General features: G+C 39.3%; 1 protein-coding gene across 1 annotated transcript in view; it reads left to right on the top strand.

The window, feature by feature from the left end:
- The window catches only part of PCYT1A (phosphate cytidylyltransferase 1A, choline), a 49,524-nt gene that overhangs the window by 28,635 nt on the left and 5,179 nt on the right, over nt 1-15,710 (top strand). The window contains exons 4-7 of the mRNA XM_005897806.3: nt 9,819-9,935; nt 11,101-11,252; nt 13,625-13,703; nt 14,130-14,272. Coding sequence (XP_005897868.1) covers nt 9,819-9,935; nt 11,101-11,252; nt 13,625-13,703; nt 14,130-14,272 — 491 coding nt within the window. The remainder of the gene's footprint in view (nt 1-9,818; nt 9,936-11,100; nt 11,253-13,624; nt 13,704-14,129; nt 14,273-15,710) is intronic.

Here is a 15,710-nt window from a genome sequence, read left to right as displayed (position 1 = left end):
CCAGATAATGTCAGACTGTCACATTTTTAATAGTCTTCAGAATTTCCCCCAAGTTTTCCTTTCTATCAGTCTGTACACTACCTATGATACTACTGATTGATATACAACAAAAATATCCAAAGTTGGGAGATGCTCTTCACTTAATTTTATCTTTATTGATATTGATAGTTTTCCAAGTTTTTCCAAAGAAGACTTTTCTGTATTATTTTCCAAGCCCATACTCTTTATTTGTATACTTAGTTTACATCATTAGTTAGCAGTTTTTGGCCTCATAAATTATTAATATGTATCCTAGACACTTTCCCTGTTTTGGGCAGTTGGTTTTGGAGATCATCAAATCCTAGTTTTCATTGCAGCACTGTTTACAGTAGTAGGACTTGGAAGCAATTTAAATGTCCATCGCCAGAGGAATAGATAAAGAAGATGTGGTACATCAATACAGTGGAGTATTACTCAGCCATAAAAAGGAATGAAATAGTACCATTTGCAGAGACATGGATATAGACCTAGAGATTGTCATACAGTGTGAAGTAAATCAGAAAGAGAAAAACAAACATCGTATAGTATTGCTTATATGTGGAACCAAGAAAAATGTTACAGATGAACTTATTTGCAAAGCAGAAATAGAGATACAGATGTAGAGAACAAACTCTATGAATACTTGGTGGGGAGGAGAGAGTGGAATGAATGGGGAGATTGGGATTGATTTATATATACTACTATGTATAAAACAGATAATTCACGAAAACCTGTTGTATAGCACAGAAAACCCTACTCAGTGCTCTCTGGTGACCTAAATGGGAAGGAAATCTTAAAAAAAGAGGGGATATATGTATAACTGATTGACTTTGCTATATAGCAGAAACTAACAACATTGTAAAGCAACTGTCCTTCAATGAACATTAAAAAGAATAAAACAGAAACTGCATGAGCATTTTTTATGAATACAAAGTCCTGTTGGCATCTGTCCTTACTTCTCTTTAAGTTCTCCAATTCTCCTTTTTTCCCCAATCCTTTTTCATTTCTTTCTTGATTACTATGGTTTTTATTCTGTAAATGTAGGGCTGGACTCAACCTAGGCAAGCTCTCAGGAATAAGAGGTAGTTATAGCCACAAATCTATATATATTTTCAGTATATAGAAGATATTTATAGTTACTTCTTACTATTTGTGTTAGTATCTTTACTCTCTGTTGTAACTTAGAAGTACTGAAATGAATGCTGAGCAGTGTCAGGCTAGGATCCTAATACCCCTTGGCTGTATCTTATCCGTATATAGTATGGTTTTGAGGTCCTCAAAATTCCAGAGAATGTGGTCCTTTTGGAAGAATGTTTAGATACAGCTCATGTTTATCACAACCCTTCTGATTTATGACATGATTTGTTTTGGGTTTGGCTCCTCTTACTTCAGTAATAACTAGGCTAATGAGGCAGAGTAAAATGACACCAAGTAAAGACAGACTGTATGTGACAGAGTAGTGGTGGCAGGTTCTACTTAAGAATGCCGCTGGACAGTTCAGGGATCACATTCCGATGTGATCGTAGAGCCTGTTGAAGGCAAGGACTTTTCATATGCTAATGACACACATTGAGAATGCAGTACCTCACCAGATCTGATCGTATTAGTTACATTAACCACCTTGTTGCTAATCTAGCCACATACCATTTGTGGAAGATAAAACTGTATGTATATATAGGTATCCTGTTTCCAAGTTTTGACACTTGTAATTAACAAATGCTAAATAGTAAATCTAATTTCTAAAAATTTTACAATAGTGGAATTTTACAGGTAAGTCATTTTTGAGATTATATACTTTATAGTCTCTTCATTTTATATACATGAATAAAGGTCCATAGAAATTAAGAAGTGAAGTTTCCCCTACAGTAAAACAAATAATTAGTGATAGAATTGGAGCTAAAACCTAAGTTTTTCCATCTTTGTGTTCTTTTCACCCTGGAGTGTTGTTATTCTTTGTAGACATCAGTTATAAATAATAGAAGACCATCAGCAAACTGATTATATCTTGGGTAGAACAAATAGTCCCAAATTGGCCTATAAAGTTTGCCAATTTGACCTCTGGTTTTTCCTTTATCTTATTCTCTCTGTTCAGTATTATGTTAAATAACCAAGTAATTGATTGTCTTCATGCAGGTACCAGATAAGGAATAAACCAATAAAGAATCTACACATGCCATCATTAATGAATTTTAAACCAATAACTGGTTCAAGAGGCATCCCTCCCCTGCCCCTAAGTTTTCACTTAGGGAGGTTAAGGGAGAATATAAGAGGGAAGTTTGTGTAATCTTGGAGCAAATGCACTACATAGAAATAAAAGGAGTATGGCTTGAGAGATGAGAAGATTGTCTCTTTTCAGTTCAGTTCTGTTGCTCAGTTGTGTCTGACTCTTTGAGACCCCATGGACTGCAGCACACCAGGCTTCTCCATCCATCAGCAACTCCTGAAGATAGCTCAGACCTCATGTCCATCGAGTCAGTGATGCCATCCAGCCATCTTATCCTCTGTCATACTCTTCTCCTGCCTTCAATCTTTCCCAGCCTCAGGATCTTTTCTAATGAGTCAGTTCTTCACATCGAGGGGGCCAAAGGATTAGAGTTTCAGCTTCAGCATCAGTCCTTCCAATGAATATTCAGGACTAATTTCCTTTAGAATTGACTGGTTGGATCTCCTTGCAGTCCAAGGGACTCTCAAGAGTCTTCTCCAACACCACAGTTCAAAAGCATCAATTCTTCGATGCTCAACTTTCTTTATGGTTCAACTCTCACATCCATACATGACTACTGGAAAAACCATAGCTTTGACTAGATGGACCTTGGTTGGCAAAGTAATGTCTCTGCTTTTTAATATGCTGTCTAGGTTGGTCATAGCTTTTCTTCCAAGGAGCAAGCGTCTTTTAATGTCATGGCTGCAGTCACTATCTGCAGTGATTTTGGAGCCGAAGAAAATAAAGTCTCTCACTGTTTCCATTGTTTCTCATCTATTTGCTATGAAGTGATGGGACTGGATGCCTTGATCTTAGTTTTCTGAATGTTGAGTTTTAAGCCAGCTTTTTCACTCTCCTCTTTCACTTTCATCAAGAGGCTCATTAGTTCCTCTTGGGTTTCTGCCATAAGGGAGATGTCATCTGCATATCTGAGGTTACTGATATTTCTCCCGGCAATCTTGATTCCAGCTTGTGCTTCATCCAGCTCGGCATTTCCCATGATGTAGTCTGCATATAAGTTAAATAAGCAGGATGACAATATACAGCCTTGATATACTCCTTTCCTAATTTGGAACCAGTCCATTCCATGTCCAGTGCTAACTGTTGCTTCTTGACCTGCATACAGATTTCTCAGGACGCAGGTCACGTGGTCTGGTATTCCAGTCTCTTTAAGAATTTCCCAGTTTGTTATGATCCATACAGTCAAAGGCTTTGGCATCATCAATAAAGCAGAAGTAGGTGTTTTTCTGGAATTTTCTTGCTTTTTCGATGATCCAGTGGATATTGGCAATTTGATCTCTGGTTCCTCTGCCTTTTCTAAATCCAACTTGAACATCTGGAAGTTCATGTACTGTTGAAGCCTGGCTTGGAGAATTTTGAGCATTACTTTGCTAGTGTGTGAGATGAGTGCAGTTGCGTGGTTGTTTCAACATTCTTTGGCATTGCCTTTCTTTGGGATTGGAATGAAAACTGACCTTTTCCAGTCCTGTGGCCACTGCTAGTTGTCCAAATTTGCTGGCATATTGAGTGTAGCACTTTCACAGCATCATCTTTTAGGATTTGAAATAGCTCAGCTGGAATTCCATCACCTCCACTAGCTTTGTTCCTAGTGATGCTTTCTAAGGCCCACTTGACTTCACATTCCAAGATGTCTGGCTCTAGGTCAGTGATCACACCATTGTGTGGTTATCTAGATCATTAAAGTCTTCTTCTGTATATTGCCTCTGTGTATTCTTGCCACCTCTTCTTAATATTGTCTGCTTCTGTTAGGTCCGTACCATTTCCGTCCTTTATTGTGCCCATCTGTGCATGATATGTTCCCTTGGTATCTCTAATTTTCTTGAAGAGATCCCTAGTCTTTCCCATTCTTTTGTTTTCCTCTGTTTCTTTGCATTGATCACTTAGGAAGGCTTTCTTATCTCTCCTTGCTATTCTCTGGAACTCTGCATTCAGATGGGTATCTCTTTCCTTTTCTCCTTTACCTTTTGAACATCTGGAAGTTGTTCTCTTCTTTTCTCAGCTATTTGTAAGGCCTCCTCAGACAACCATTTTGCCTTTTTGTGTTTCTTTTTCTTGGGGATGGTTTTGACCATCTCCTCCTGTACAGTGTCACAAACCTTCATCCACAGTTCTTCAGGCATTCTGTCTGTCAGATCTAATCCCTTGAATCTATTTGTCACTTGCACTGTATAATCGTAAAGGATTTGATTTAGGTCTACCTGCATGGTCTAGGGTTTTTCCTACTTTCTTCAGTTTAAGTCTGAATTTTCAGTAAGGAGTCACAGTCAGCTCCTGATCTTGTTTTTGCTGATGGTATAGAACTTTTCCATCTTTGACTGCAAAGAATATAATCATTCTGATTGCAGTATTGACCATTTGGTGATGTCCATATGTAGAGTCATCTCTTGTGTTGTTGGAAGAGGGTGTTTACTATGACCAGTGCATTCTCTTGGCAAAACTCTGTTAACCTTTGCCCTGCTTCATTTTTATTCCAGGGCCAAATTTGCCTGTTACTCTACGTATCTCTTGACTTCCTATTCTTGTCTCTTTTAGAAGACAAAAGGACTTTTTTCACTTTTAGAAAAGAATAAAAAGGCAAGAGTCTGAAGGGCAATGGAAATCTGTTAAAGATGAAATGTTTCAATGGTAGCTATTTGAGAGAATATATTAAAAGAAATAATAAATTTAAACCCAGGTCTTTTCTGTTTAAAGGAGAACATCTAGTTACTTAGTCTAGAAGTAGTGCAAAGACTATAATTTATAATCCAAATCAAGACCATTTTTGAAAGTGAAAGCAGTTGCTCTTGATAATGTGCTGAAACAGCAGATATAGGTCAAAGGGTATAGTCATCCTGGCCCATAGCCACTTGATAAAAGAATGCAAAACGCGTTCTTTCTCCCTAGATTTTTAGTTCAACAGTGGCCCCTTCTGGTCAGTTGATTAATACACCAGCCTGGATTTTCCAAAGACTTGGGTTAAGACATAGAGAATTGAGAGGTTGGGGTGCTGGGGAAAAGGCTGAAGAGAGCAAGAGGCACATCTGGGGCTGATCCAAGAAAGTTCAGCGTGATTTGGCCTAATGTGGATGTTTCAGATCAGATCAGTCGCTCAGTCGTGTCCGACTCTTTGTGACCCCATAAATCACAGCACGCCAGGCCTCCCTGTCCATCACCAACTCCCGGAGTTCACGGAGACTCACGTCCATCGACTAAGAGATGCCATCCAGCCATCTCATCCTCTGTCGTCCCCTTCTCCTCCTGCCCCCAATCCCTCCCAGCATCAGAGTCTTTTCCAATGAGTCAACTCTTCGCATGAGGTGGCCAAAGTACTGGAGTTTCAGCTTTAGCATCATTCCTTCCAAAGAAATCCCAGGGCTGATCTCCTTCAGAATGGACTGGTTGGATCTCCTTGCAGTCCAAGGGACTCTCAAGAGTCTTCTCCAACACCGCAGTTCAAAAGCATCAATTCTTCGGCGCTCAGCCTTCTTCACAGTCCAACTCTCACATCCGTACATGACCACAGGAAAAACCATAGCCTTGACTAGACGAACCTTTGTTGGCAAAGTAATGTTTCTGCTTTTGAATATGCTATCTAGGTTGGTCATAACTTTCCTTCCAAGGAGTAAGCATCTTTTAATTTCATGGCTGCAGTCACCATCTGTAGTGATTTTGGAGCCCCTCAAAATAAAGTCTGACACTGTTTCCACTGTTTCCCCATCTATTTCCCATGAAGTGGTGGGACCGGATGCCATGATCTTCGTTTTCTGAATGTTGAGCTTTAAGCCAACTTTTTCACTCTCCACTTTCACTTTCATCAAGAGGCTTTTGAGTTCCTCTTCACTTTCTGCCATAGGGTGGTGTCATCTGCATATCTGAGGTTATTGATATTTCTCCCGGCAATCTTGATTCCAGTTTGTGTTTCTTCCAGTCCAGCGTTTCTCATGATGTACTCTGCATATAAGTTAAATAAGCAGGGTGACAATATACAGTCTTGACGTACTCCTTTTCCTATTTGGAACCAGTCTGTTGTTCCATGTCCAGTTCTAACTGTTGCTTCCTGACCTGCATACAGATTTCTCAAGAGGCAAATCAGGTGGTCTAGTATTCCCATCTCTTTCAGAATTTTCCACAGTTTATTGTGATCCACACAGTCAAAGGCTTTGGCATAGTCAATAAAGCAGAAATAGATGTTTTTCTGGAACTCTCTTGCTTTTTCTATGATCCAGCGGATGTTGGCAATTTGATCTCTGGTTCCTCTGCCTTTTCTAAAACCAGCTTGAACAGATGTCCTTTTCATTATAGGGGACTGGAATGCAAAAGTAGGAAGTCAAGAAACACCTGGAGGAACAGGCAAATTTGGCCTTGGAATACGGAATAAAGCAGGGCAAAGACTAATAGAGTTTTGCCAAGAAAATGCACTGGTCATAACAAACACCCTCTTCCAACAACACAAGAGAAGACTCTATACATGGACATCACCAGATGGTCAACACCGAAATCAGATTGATTATATTCTTTGCAGCCAAAGATGGAGAAGCTCTATACTGTCAGCAAAAACAAGACCAGGAGCTGACTGTGGCTCAGACCATGAACTCCTTATTGCCAAATTCAGACTGAAATTGAAGAAAGTAGGGAAAACCACTAGACCATTCAGGTATGACCTAAATCAAATCCCTTATGATTAGACAGTGGAAGTGAGAAATAGATTTAAGGGCCTAGATCTGATAGAGTGCCTGATGAACTATGGAATGAGGTTCGTGACATTGTACAGGACACAGGGATCAAGACCATTCCCATAGAAAAGAAATGCAAAAAAGCAAAATGGCTGTCTGGGGAGGCCTTACAAATAGCTGTGAAAAGAAGAGAAGCGAAAAGCAAAGGAGAAAAGGAAAGATATAAACATCTGAATGCAGAGTTCCAAAGAATAGCAAGAAGAGATAAGAAAGCCTTCCTCAGCGATCAGTGCAAAGAAATAGAGGAAAACAACAGAATGGGAAAGACTAGGGATCTCTTCAAGAAAATCAGAGATACCAAAGGAACATTTCATGCAAAGATGGGCTCGATAAAGGACAGAAATGGTATGGACCTAACAGAAGCAGAAGAGATTAAGAAGAGGTGGCAAGAATACACAGAAGAACTGTACAAAAAAGATCTTCACGACCCAGATAATCACGATGGTGTGATCACTGACCTAGAGCCAGACATCCTGGAATGTGAAGTCAAGTGGGCCTTAGAAAGCATCACTACGAACAAATCTAGTGGAGGTGATAGAATTCCAGTGGAGCTATTCCAAATCCTGAAAGATGCTGCTGTGAAAGTGCTGCACTCAATATGCCAGCAAATTTGGAAAACTCGGCAGTGGCCACAGGACTGGAAAAGGTCAGTTTTCATTCCAATCCCAAAGAAAGGCAATTCCAAAGAATGCTCAAACTACCACACAATTGCATTCATTTCACACGCTAGTAAAGTAATGCTCAAAATTCTCCAAGCCAGGCTTCAAGCAATATGTGAACCGTGAACTTCCTGATGTGGATGTTTAACTGCTGGCAAATAGCCACTCAGTGTTAACAGCATTCTGTCCTACTGGCACTCTCCAGGAAGTGTGTTTACTGAGCTAAATCTCCTCATCTCACTTTGCCCTTGTTATATACTAATGGAAAGAAACACCAGCACAATATTCTCAAGTTTTATATTCTATCTGTTGTCTTTTAGGATTAAATAAAGTGAGATCATAACTACTCTGGACTTGTTTAGGAAAGATAGAAGTATGTTAGTTGCTTCATGGTCATGATTTCTAGGATGTTGAAGAGAGACTATACTACTTAGATTGGCGGGGGCTGCTTTGTTTTGTAGGTGAGGAAACTGATACTTAAAGAGATTAAGATTACATAGGAATGTAGCTTGTTGGCAAGCTTAAGCTATAACTTTTTCTGACTCCTAAATCCATCATATTATTTCTCCGTTTTTTGTTGTATTGGTGTATTTATTTAAAAATTTTACTTCCTATAAAATCGATGCGTTCCCATGACCTAACATTGAAAAAGGACACAGAGTGAAATGTCTTCCTCTCACTACTATCTCACATCCACCTAGTATCCCTTTTGCAGGCAACCAGTATTGCCAATTTCCTATGGATATCTAAGCAAATAATATAAGCAAAGTCTTCCCACAGTTTTAGTGGGTGGATCATGTCATAGTCTTCCAATGAAGTTTAGGTTGTTTCCAAAGTTTTGCTATTACAAAGAGTGCTGCAGTGAATAATGCAATCTGCATACATATTTACAAACATATCCATGAGATAAATTCCTAGAATTGGAATAGCTGGGCTAAAGGGTATAAACATTGTCCTTTGTCTTTTGACAGATATTGCCTAATTTCATTTCTTAAAAGTTTTACCAGTTTATATTTCTATCAGCAGTGTATGATTTCTCAATTTAAAAACTATTCATTTATGGATAAAGCTATCTATAAAGAAAAGTCCATAAGCGTCCCGAGAACCAGCTTCCTCTCTCTTGATTCATTGTCCTCAAGGCAGGATGGAGATGTATCTTATCCCTACCTTCAGTATGGTGTATTTGATAAGGCTCTGACACTTCTTTCCAAAAATAATGCAGATGTTCCTACTGTTCTTTTTTGCTGCTACAGTAAAACAACTCTTCTTTTATTCATGTAGTGGAAATAGGTTGCCTAGGACTCATTAGATTTATCATTTGAAGCATGATGAACAACTGTATCAATTTCTTTCTCAGTGTGTTTACTTGACTTTAGAATTAGTCTTGTACCCCAGGAAATCATTTCCTGCGTTTTCTTTCACAGTCCACTACCACTAAAAATAAGTTGATAGTCATTTATTATTTTCACTAATGGACAGGAAAAGAGGAAAAGCTCTAATATAAAGTCCTAAAGTATTTATATATGATTTTCAAGTATTTTCTAAATCACCGTATACTGAGAAGGTGTAACATATTCACTATCAAGGAGAAATGCTTGAAGAAATTCCATCTGTTACCACAGAGCAGATAGTGAGGGTGAATCTGGGACTGAGAAGCAATAGATCGACAACTGGTGCTTACCTTCCTTCTTTTTCAGTCTCACTCCTCTGGATCACTCTTTACTTTCAAAGCAAAGTATTTTATTTTCAAGCAAAATGTTAGTCATTAGTAATCACAGCAGCTTGAAAATGAGAGCCAGCAGCCAAGACTATAGTTTAATTATAGTCTGTTTAAACATAACTGAAGTTTAAATATAAACCAAAAATGATGATTTTAAAGTTTTAGATATAGTTCTTGTATAACTCTTCCCTTCACTTCTTAAAAAACTTCAAGAAAACATAATCAAGAAACTTAATTACCTGATCAATTTGGTAAACCCAGGCTGACAAAGAGAGTTCGTGGCTATAATGCCAAGAGAGTCTGTGGAATTCTGTGATGTTATTCCTTACAATCCCCAAACACCCCAAATTAAGGTGAGTAGCCAGAGAACACCTTAAAAGGGAGTTGTGCAAGAATTGAACAGTCACACAGTGCCATTTCCATTTGTTAAATATGACGTATTGAGTCAGTGTGTTTGTCTGATAAATTCTTTCCTTTGGGTTTAGGTGAACGGCCTGTGAGAGTTTATGCAGATGGAATATTTGACTTATTTCATTCTGGTCATGCCCGGGCTCTGATGCAAGCAAAGAACCTTTTCCCTAATACATACCTCATTGTGGGAGGTAAGAAAACACCTACTGACTTAGGTGCTGTCCAGAAAAAAATTATAGTAGCCCTTTTTCTCCTGTCTTTATAACCTGAGTACATTCACTCTTATTTTGGTTTTTAAATGAAGGATATAGTGTAGCCTTTTTAAAATGTGAAGCATATGAAGAACATGAAGTATCTAAAATCTGAACTGTATAAACCTGGAGAGAGATGCTCTAAGCTCATTGACTTGAGATGTCCAGGATTTATCTCACTGGTTTTGGCTGGTTTCTGCAGTCTGATCCCCTATCGCCTACTTTAAAATAGCATTTACTTTAGATTTCAGTTTATCACCCTAACATGACTCTGTATGTTTGTATGTGTACTGTGCATGCTCAGGTGTGTGACTTTGTGACCCCGTGGACTCTAGCCCACCAGGCTCCTCTGTCCATGGTATTTTCCAGGCAAGAGTACTGGAGTGGGTTGCCATGCCCTTCTCCAGGGGATCTTCCCAACCCAGGGATCAAACCCACATCTCTTGCATCTCCTGGCATTGGCAGACAGATTCTTTACCACTGTACCACCTGGGAAGCCTCTCAGTTTATCATTCTGAATCAGCTGAAGTACAAAAGTCTGCTAAGCAAATGTTATGTGGTCCAGTCCAGGCTAATAGGGCTTAACTGGTGGCTCAGATAGTAAAGAAGCTGCCCTCAATGTGGGAGACCCAGCTTTGCTCCCTGGATTGGGGAGATCCCTTGGAGAAGGGAATGACAACTCATGCCAGTATTCTTGATTGAAGAATCCCATGGACAGAGGAGCAGCCTGGTGGGCTACAGTCCATGGGGTCACAATGAGTCGGACATGACTGAGCAACTGATACTTTCCAGTCTGATAGGAAAACATTTTTTTTTAAACTGTTCATTGATGCAGAAATGTACAGTAGGTTCATTTCAAAGCCAAAGATCATAGTCTTCTGTTGTATCCTCTCCTTTCCAAAGTGTGAACATAGTGAGTATTGCTCCCGAAGGTGTATCTTGGATTAGAAAGCATTGTTATCCAGACTGAGGTACATTTAGAGTATTGTTATCCAAGTGGGGTGCTTGGTTACAATCCTAGGAAATGGTAGAGGTTAGTGACCGAGGTGTGGTTAAGCAAGCAGAGGGGACTTTGACTTATAACCTTATGATGTGGTGAACTCAGTTTGCAGTGATGAGCTAACACACAACTTCAAAGGCTTCACTGTGATGAATGAAAATGAGCGCTATGATGCAGTGCAACACTGCCGCTATGTGGATGAGGTGGTGAGGAATGCCCCCTGGACCCTGACACCAGAGTTCCTGGCAGAACACCGGGTAAGAAACTGAGTACATGTTCCCATTCCCTGTTTTGTAATTCCCTCAATTTTGAAGGCTTCTGGTACTTGGGCTAGTTTTCCACTAGCTTTATTTTATTTCTACCTTCTCTGTAAATTTAATATAAAAGAGATGATGATGTTATTACTTCTAATAATAGTCATCCCTGACATTTTTATTGGATTTGATGGTTTAGAGGCGCTTTTACATCCATTATATTTCATTTGTTCCCCATGAAAGTCCTGTTGGGTAGTTATTAGTTATTTCCACTTTACATATGAGAACAGGGCCAGAGAGGCCAAATAACCAGGTTACACTCTAGCAGGGCTAGAAATTTAACCTCTATGCACCCCGACTCTTTCCCCCATAGATGTGTACATCCTCGTAGTGTACCAGCCTCTTTAGAGTATACCTAGCCCCAGCCATGCTCTTGGTTCAGTTCGGTAGCTCAGTTGTGTCTGACTCTTCGCGACCCCATGGGCTGCAACACACCAGGCTTCCCTGTCCATCACCAACTCCCGGAGTTTACTCAGGCTCATGTCCATTGAGTCGGTGATGCTATCCAACCATCTCATCCTCTGTCGTACCCTTCTCCTCCCGCCTTCAATCTTTCCCAGCATCAAGGTCTTTTCAAATAAGTCAGTTCTTCCCATCAGGTGGCCAAAGTATTGGACTTTCACCTTCAGCATCAGTCCTTCCAATGAATATTCAGGACTGATATCCTTTAGGATAGACTGGTTGGATCTCCTTGCAGTCCAAGGGACTTTCAAGAGTTCTCCAGCACCACAGTTCAAAAGCATAAATTCTTCAGCACTCAGCTTTCTTTATAGTCTAACTCTCACATCTATACATGACCACTGGAAAAACCATAGCTTTGAGTAGATGGACCTTTGTTGGAAAAGCAATGTCTCTGCTTTTTAATATGCTGTCTAGGTTGGTCATAGCTTTTTTTCCATGCTCTCAAGGAGCTCACATTCCAGGAAATAAGATATAGAAACATGGACTTATCTTGTATTGGCTTAAATTTAGTTTCAAGACTTTTAATTTCAGTCTAGAAATTATGTGGGGTCAGAAACCAGGGATGTTTCTCACTTTGTCTCAGTGAATTGGTATTATAAAAATCCTTATCTCCTTTTTATTTTCCCACATTAAAAAAGCAGATTTCCTACAAAAGATGGGTTTATAGCTGAGAAGAACTTACCAGGTTTATAGCTGAGAAGAACTTACCAGGTCCGGTTGGAGGCCCTCAAGCTTGAGGAACCAGCAAGCATGTTGTCAGTTCTCTACAGTGGTGTGTAGAATGTTGAAAGTAAATTGTCCAGTGAGACAGGAAATAAAAAGTAGCCAAAGTGCTTCAAAAGCAGTATTTGGGTAAGCCTGAAGCTAAGGGATATTTGTTACAACTATTTAGGATTTGGACAGACCTTTTATAGTTCTGTAGCTTTTCTGCATCAACATTTAGCAGCCAGTGGTACCAAAGGTGAAGAGCAAGATTATTCTCAGCAACATGGCCAGGCAGGCCCAGGCAGAAGAGGTTAGAGGGACTCCCAGATTCCCTTTTCTCTCCTTGTTTGTAGTATATCGTCAGTCACGAGTCTGGCTTGCTCACCGTTCTTATTTTCACTTTGCTTCCTTTGTGTCCCTGACAAATTGTTCATGGGTAATTGATATGTTAGCTGAGAGTTCCTGACATAGTCCTGATGAGCGCAACATTACAATGGCTTCTTGGAGCTGTATAGTGGTATTAGCAATTATATTAACAAAGGAGATACGGCCTATTCAAGAAGGAGTAATTGAGGTTTAGAAAGATTGTTGATCCCAGTGCAAGAGATATTGACAGTAGTAAAGTGATAAATCTGAGACCTAAAGGTCTTTTATGGGGCTCTTGGTTGCTATTTTTATATTCCCATTTACCTCACAGACTTAGAGAGAAACTAGTTAACAAAGAAGTGACTTCTTTCTCATATTTTTAGAAACTGTGTTTGACCAGTGCTTGTAGAGCCAGGAGGATAGGGAGGTTTCTTTTCTTCTTTTCTTGACTCCATCTACTAGCTAGCATACCACAAAATCCTCCAGGCCTATTTCCCACACCGTGGTGACTGGTATTCAGTGTGAGGGTAGCACTTCCAGGAACCAGGAGGAGCAACTAGAAGAGAAACTGGCTAACTTCATGTTTATGATCCATAAACAGTTAGGTTGGATCACTTGTAAAAGAATTGTGAAATTTATGAGCCGAGCAAGGAGAGACAAAGAGAAAAGTTCATTTGAGGCCTGGCTTCACCTTGTGGCCCTTTTTCTGGGCCACAGAGTGTTGCCTGGTTCTTTCTAAGTAGCAGTTATCCTGAGTTTTAATGATGTTTCCTTATTTTCAGATTGATTTTGTGGCTCATGATGACATCCCTTATTCTTCTGCTGGGAGTGATGATGTTTATAAGCACATCAAGGAAGCAGGTGAGTACGGTGATGTGCATCCTCATTTTATGGAGTCTCCGGAATAATGACATATTCAATCACATCACTACAGAGGAAAATTTATACAGTGAGAAATTCAACATCCACTTTTAGGTCACACTTTGGATAAGAGGTTAAAGTGAGCATAGCATCATATCCATCAGTTCTCAGTCTAAACATCTACTTTTGTTGTCTTTTTAATTTCAAGAAACCCTTCTCCAGCCCCATTATTTTCTTAATATTAGGACATTTCCTTACTCCTAACCCTTCATTCAGTCTTCCTTCTGTATGTCAGTATCTCAGACTGTACTTAGTAATAGCAGACTCTGCTTTTTGAGGATAGGAAAGGACTGTGGCTCCCAGTTTCCATCTAGTCCTACTGCCTGAGCTATTCAGAGTATCACAGTATTTGTGTTTTTGGGTTAGGCATGTTTGCTCCAACACAGAGGACAGAAGGTATCTCCACATCAGACATCATCACTCGAATTGTCCGTGACTATGATGTGTATGCCAGGAGGAACCTCCAGAGGGGCTACACAGCAAAGGAACTCAATGTCAGCTTTATCAATGTAAGTTCTAACCTCATCCCAGAGTTCCCTGGCCCTATAGGACATGTGGCCTCTCACTTTGTCTAAGTTAAACTTGCTCTTCAATCTGCTCTTATTATCACCTCCAAAAGCTCAGTGGATACCTCTTTGCACATAGTACTATGCCAGGCTTTTTACAAAGAGCATTTGGATGTATCTGTTCTATAAAAAGAAGCATTATCTGCCTTTATGGTCTAGTATCACAACATTGATATAAGGACATACAGCCAATTAAATAAGAATGTATAACTTACAAAGTACAGTGTTTATATTGAATACATTTAAAACAGTAGTTCTTAACTTTTTTTTAATTGTATGGTCTTTATAAATCTGATGCAAACTATGGATCTTCTCCCTGTGTGGATAGTAACACACAGCATTTTGCATGCAACTTCTCAAGGCACATGGAACTAACTTTTAAAATTTGATTATGAAAGCAAGTTTATCTTAGCTTAATATTGCCCTTAGAAACAAACTGCTGTACATTTTGTGTATAAATTATACCTCAGTAAACTTGATTTAAAAAGAAGAAAGCTGCTGTGTCTTCTATACGTGAGTAATTTACCATGCTCCCTCATTTGTTCCCAGCTCTGTGAATTATGAATGGGTAAAATGGTTTCATCTAAATTGATTTATCTGTGCAGATAAATGCTGGCTACTGTTACACTGTTGTTACACTGCAGAATTTATTTTCAGGTATTTAAGAATCCTAAACATACTCCCCTTCCCCTTTATGATCTGAAAATGAGAACACTTTTCATTTGGCTGAAGACTCCTTCCCTCCCTTTGGGAGGGTTCATACAATTTTCCCTTATTTTTAGGGCAGCTGACAGGACCAATGAGTATCATCCTTACTTTGCGAATGAGCAAACAGACCTCCAGATGTTAAAAAAAAAAAACAACTTCTCTGTAGTCATAGAATAAGCCAGTGATGGAGGGAAAATTTTAGCACAATAAATGAATTAAGTAAAAGGTCTACTACTTTCTTTTTCAACCTGTTAGAGTTGACTTGTTGTTGGCAGTACTGTACAGTGATCTTGGTGCTCCCTCCCTATACATATACATCTCTGTCTAGAATGGGGTTTTGGGTTTTGTTGGGCATGTTTATCTTCCAAGTTAATGTTTTGTCTTAAAAATCTGAGTTTGTTTGGTATATGCCAGTCTGTTACTGGGCTTACCCTGTGCATTTAGTTTAGTCCTGGGCTCTACAATCTTAGAATTATTACACTTTTACTTAGGATGACCATCCAGAGCATATCTTTTCTGTTACCATGGTAGGGAAATATGGGATATATTAAAGTAAAGTGAAATTCTCAAGACCAAAAGGAGTGTCTAAATAGAGTACCAAACCAAGTCTTTTCCTTCCCCTTGGTATGGAAGGTCAGAGTGAGTATTATTTCTCAAAACAGTTATTTCTTTA

The sequence above is a fragment of the Bos mutus genome, chromosome 1, assembly GCF_027580195.1.
Source record: "Bos mutus isolate GX-2022 chromosome 1, NWIPB_WYAK_1.1, whole genome shotgun sequence".
NCBI classification, from domain to species: Eukaryota; Metazoa; Chordata; class Mammalia; order Artiodactyla; family Bovidae; genus Bos; species Bos mutus.
The sequence above is the reverse complement of the archived record's forward strand: the minus strand, read 5'-3'. Positions and strand labels throughout refer to the sequence as shown.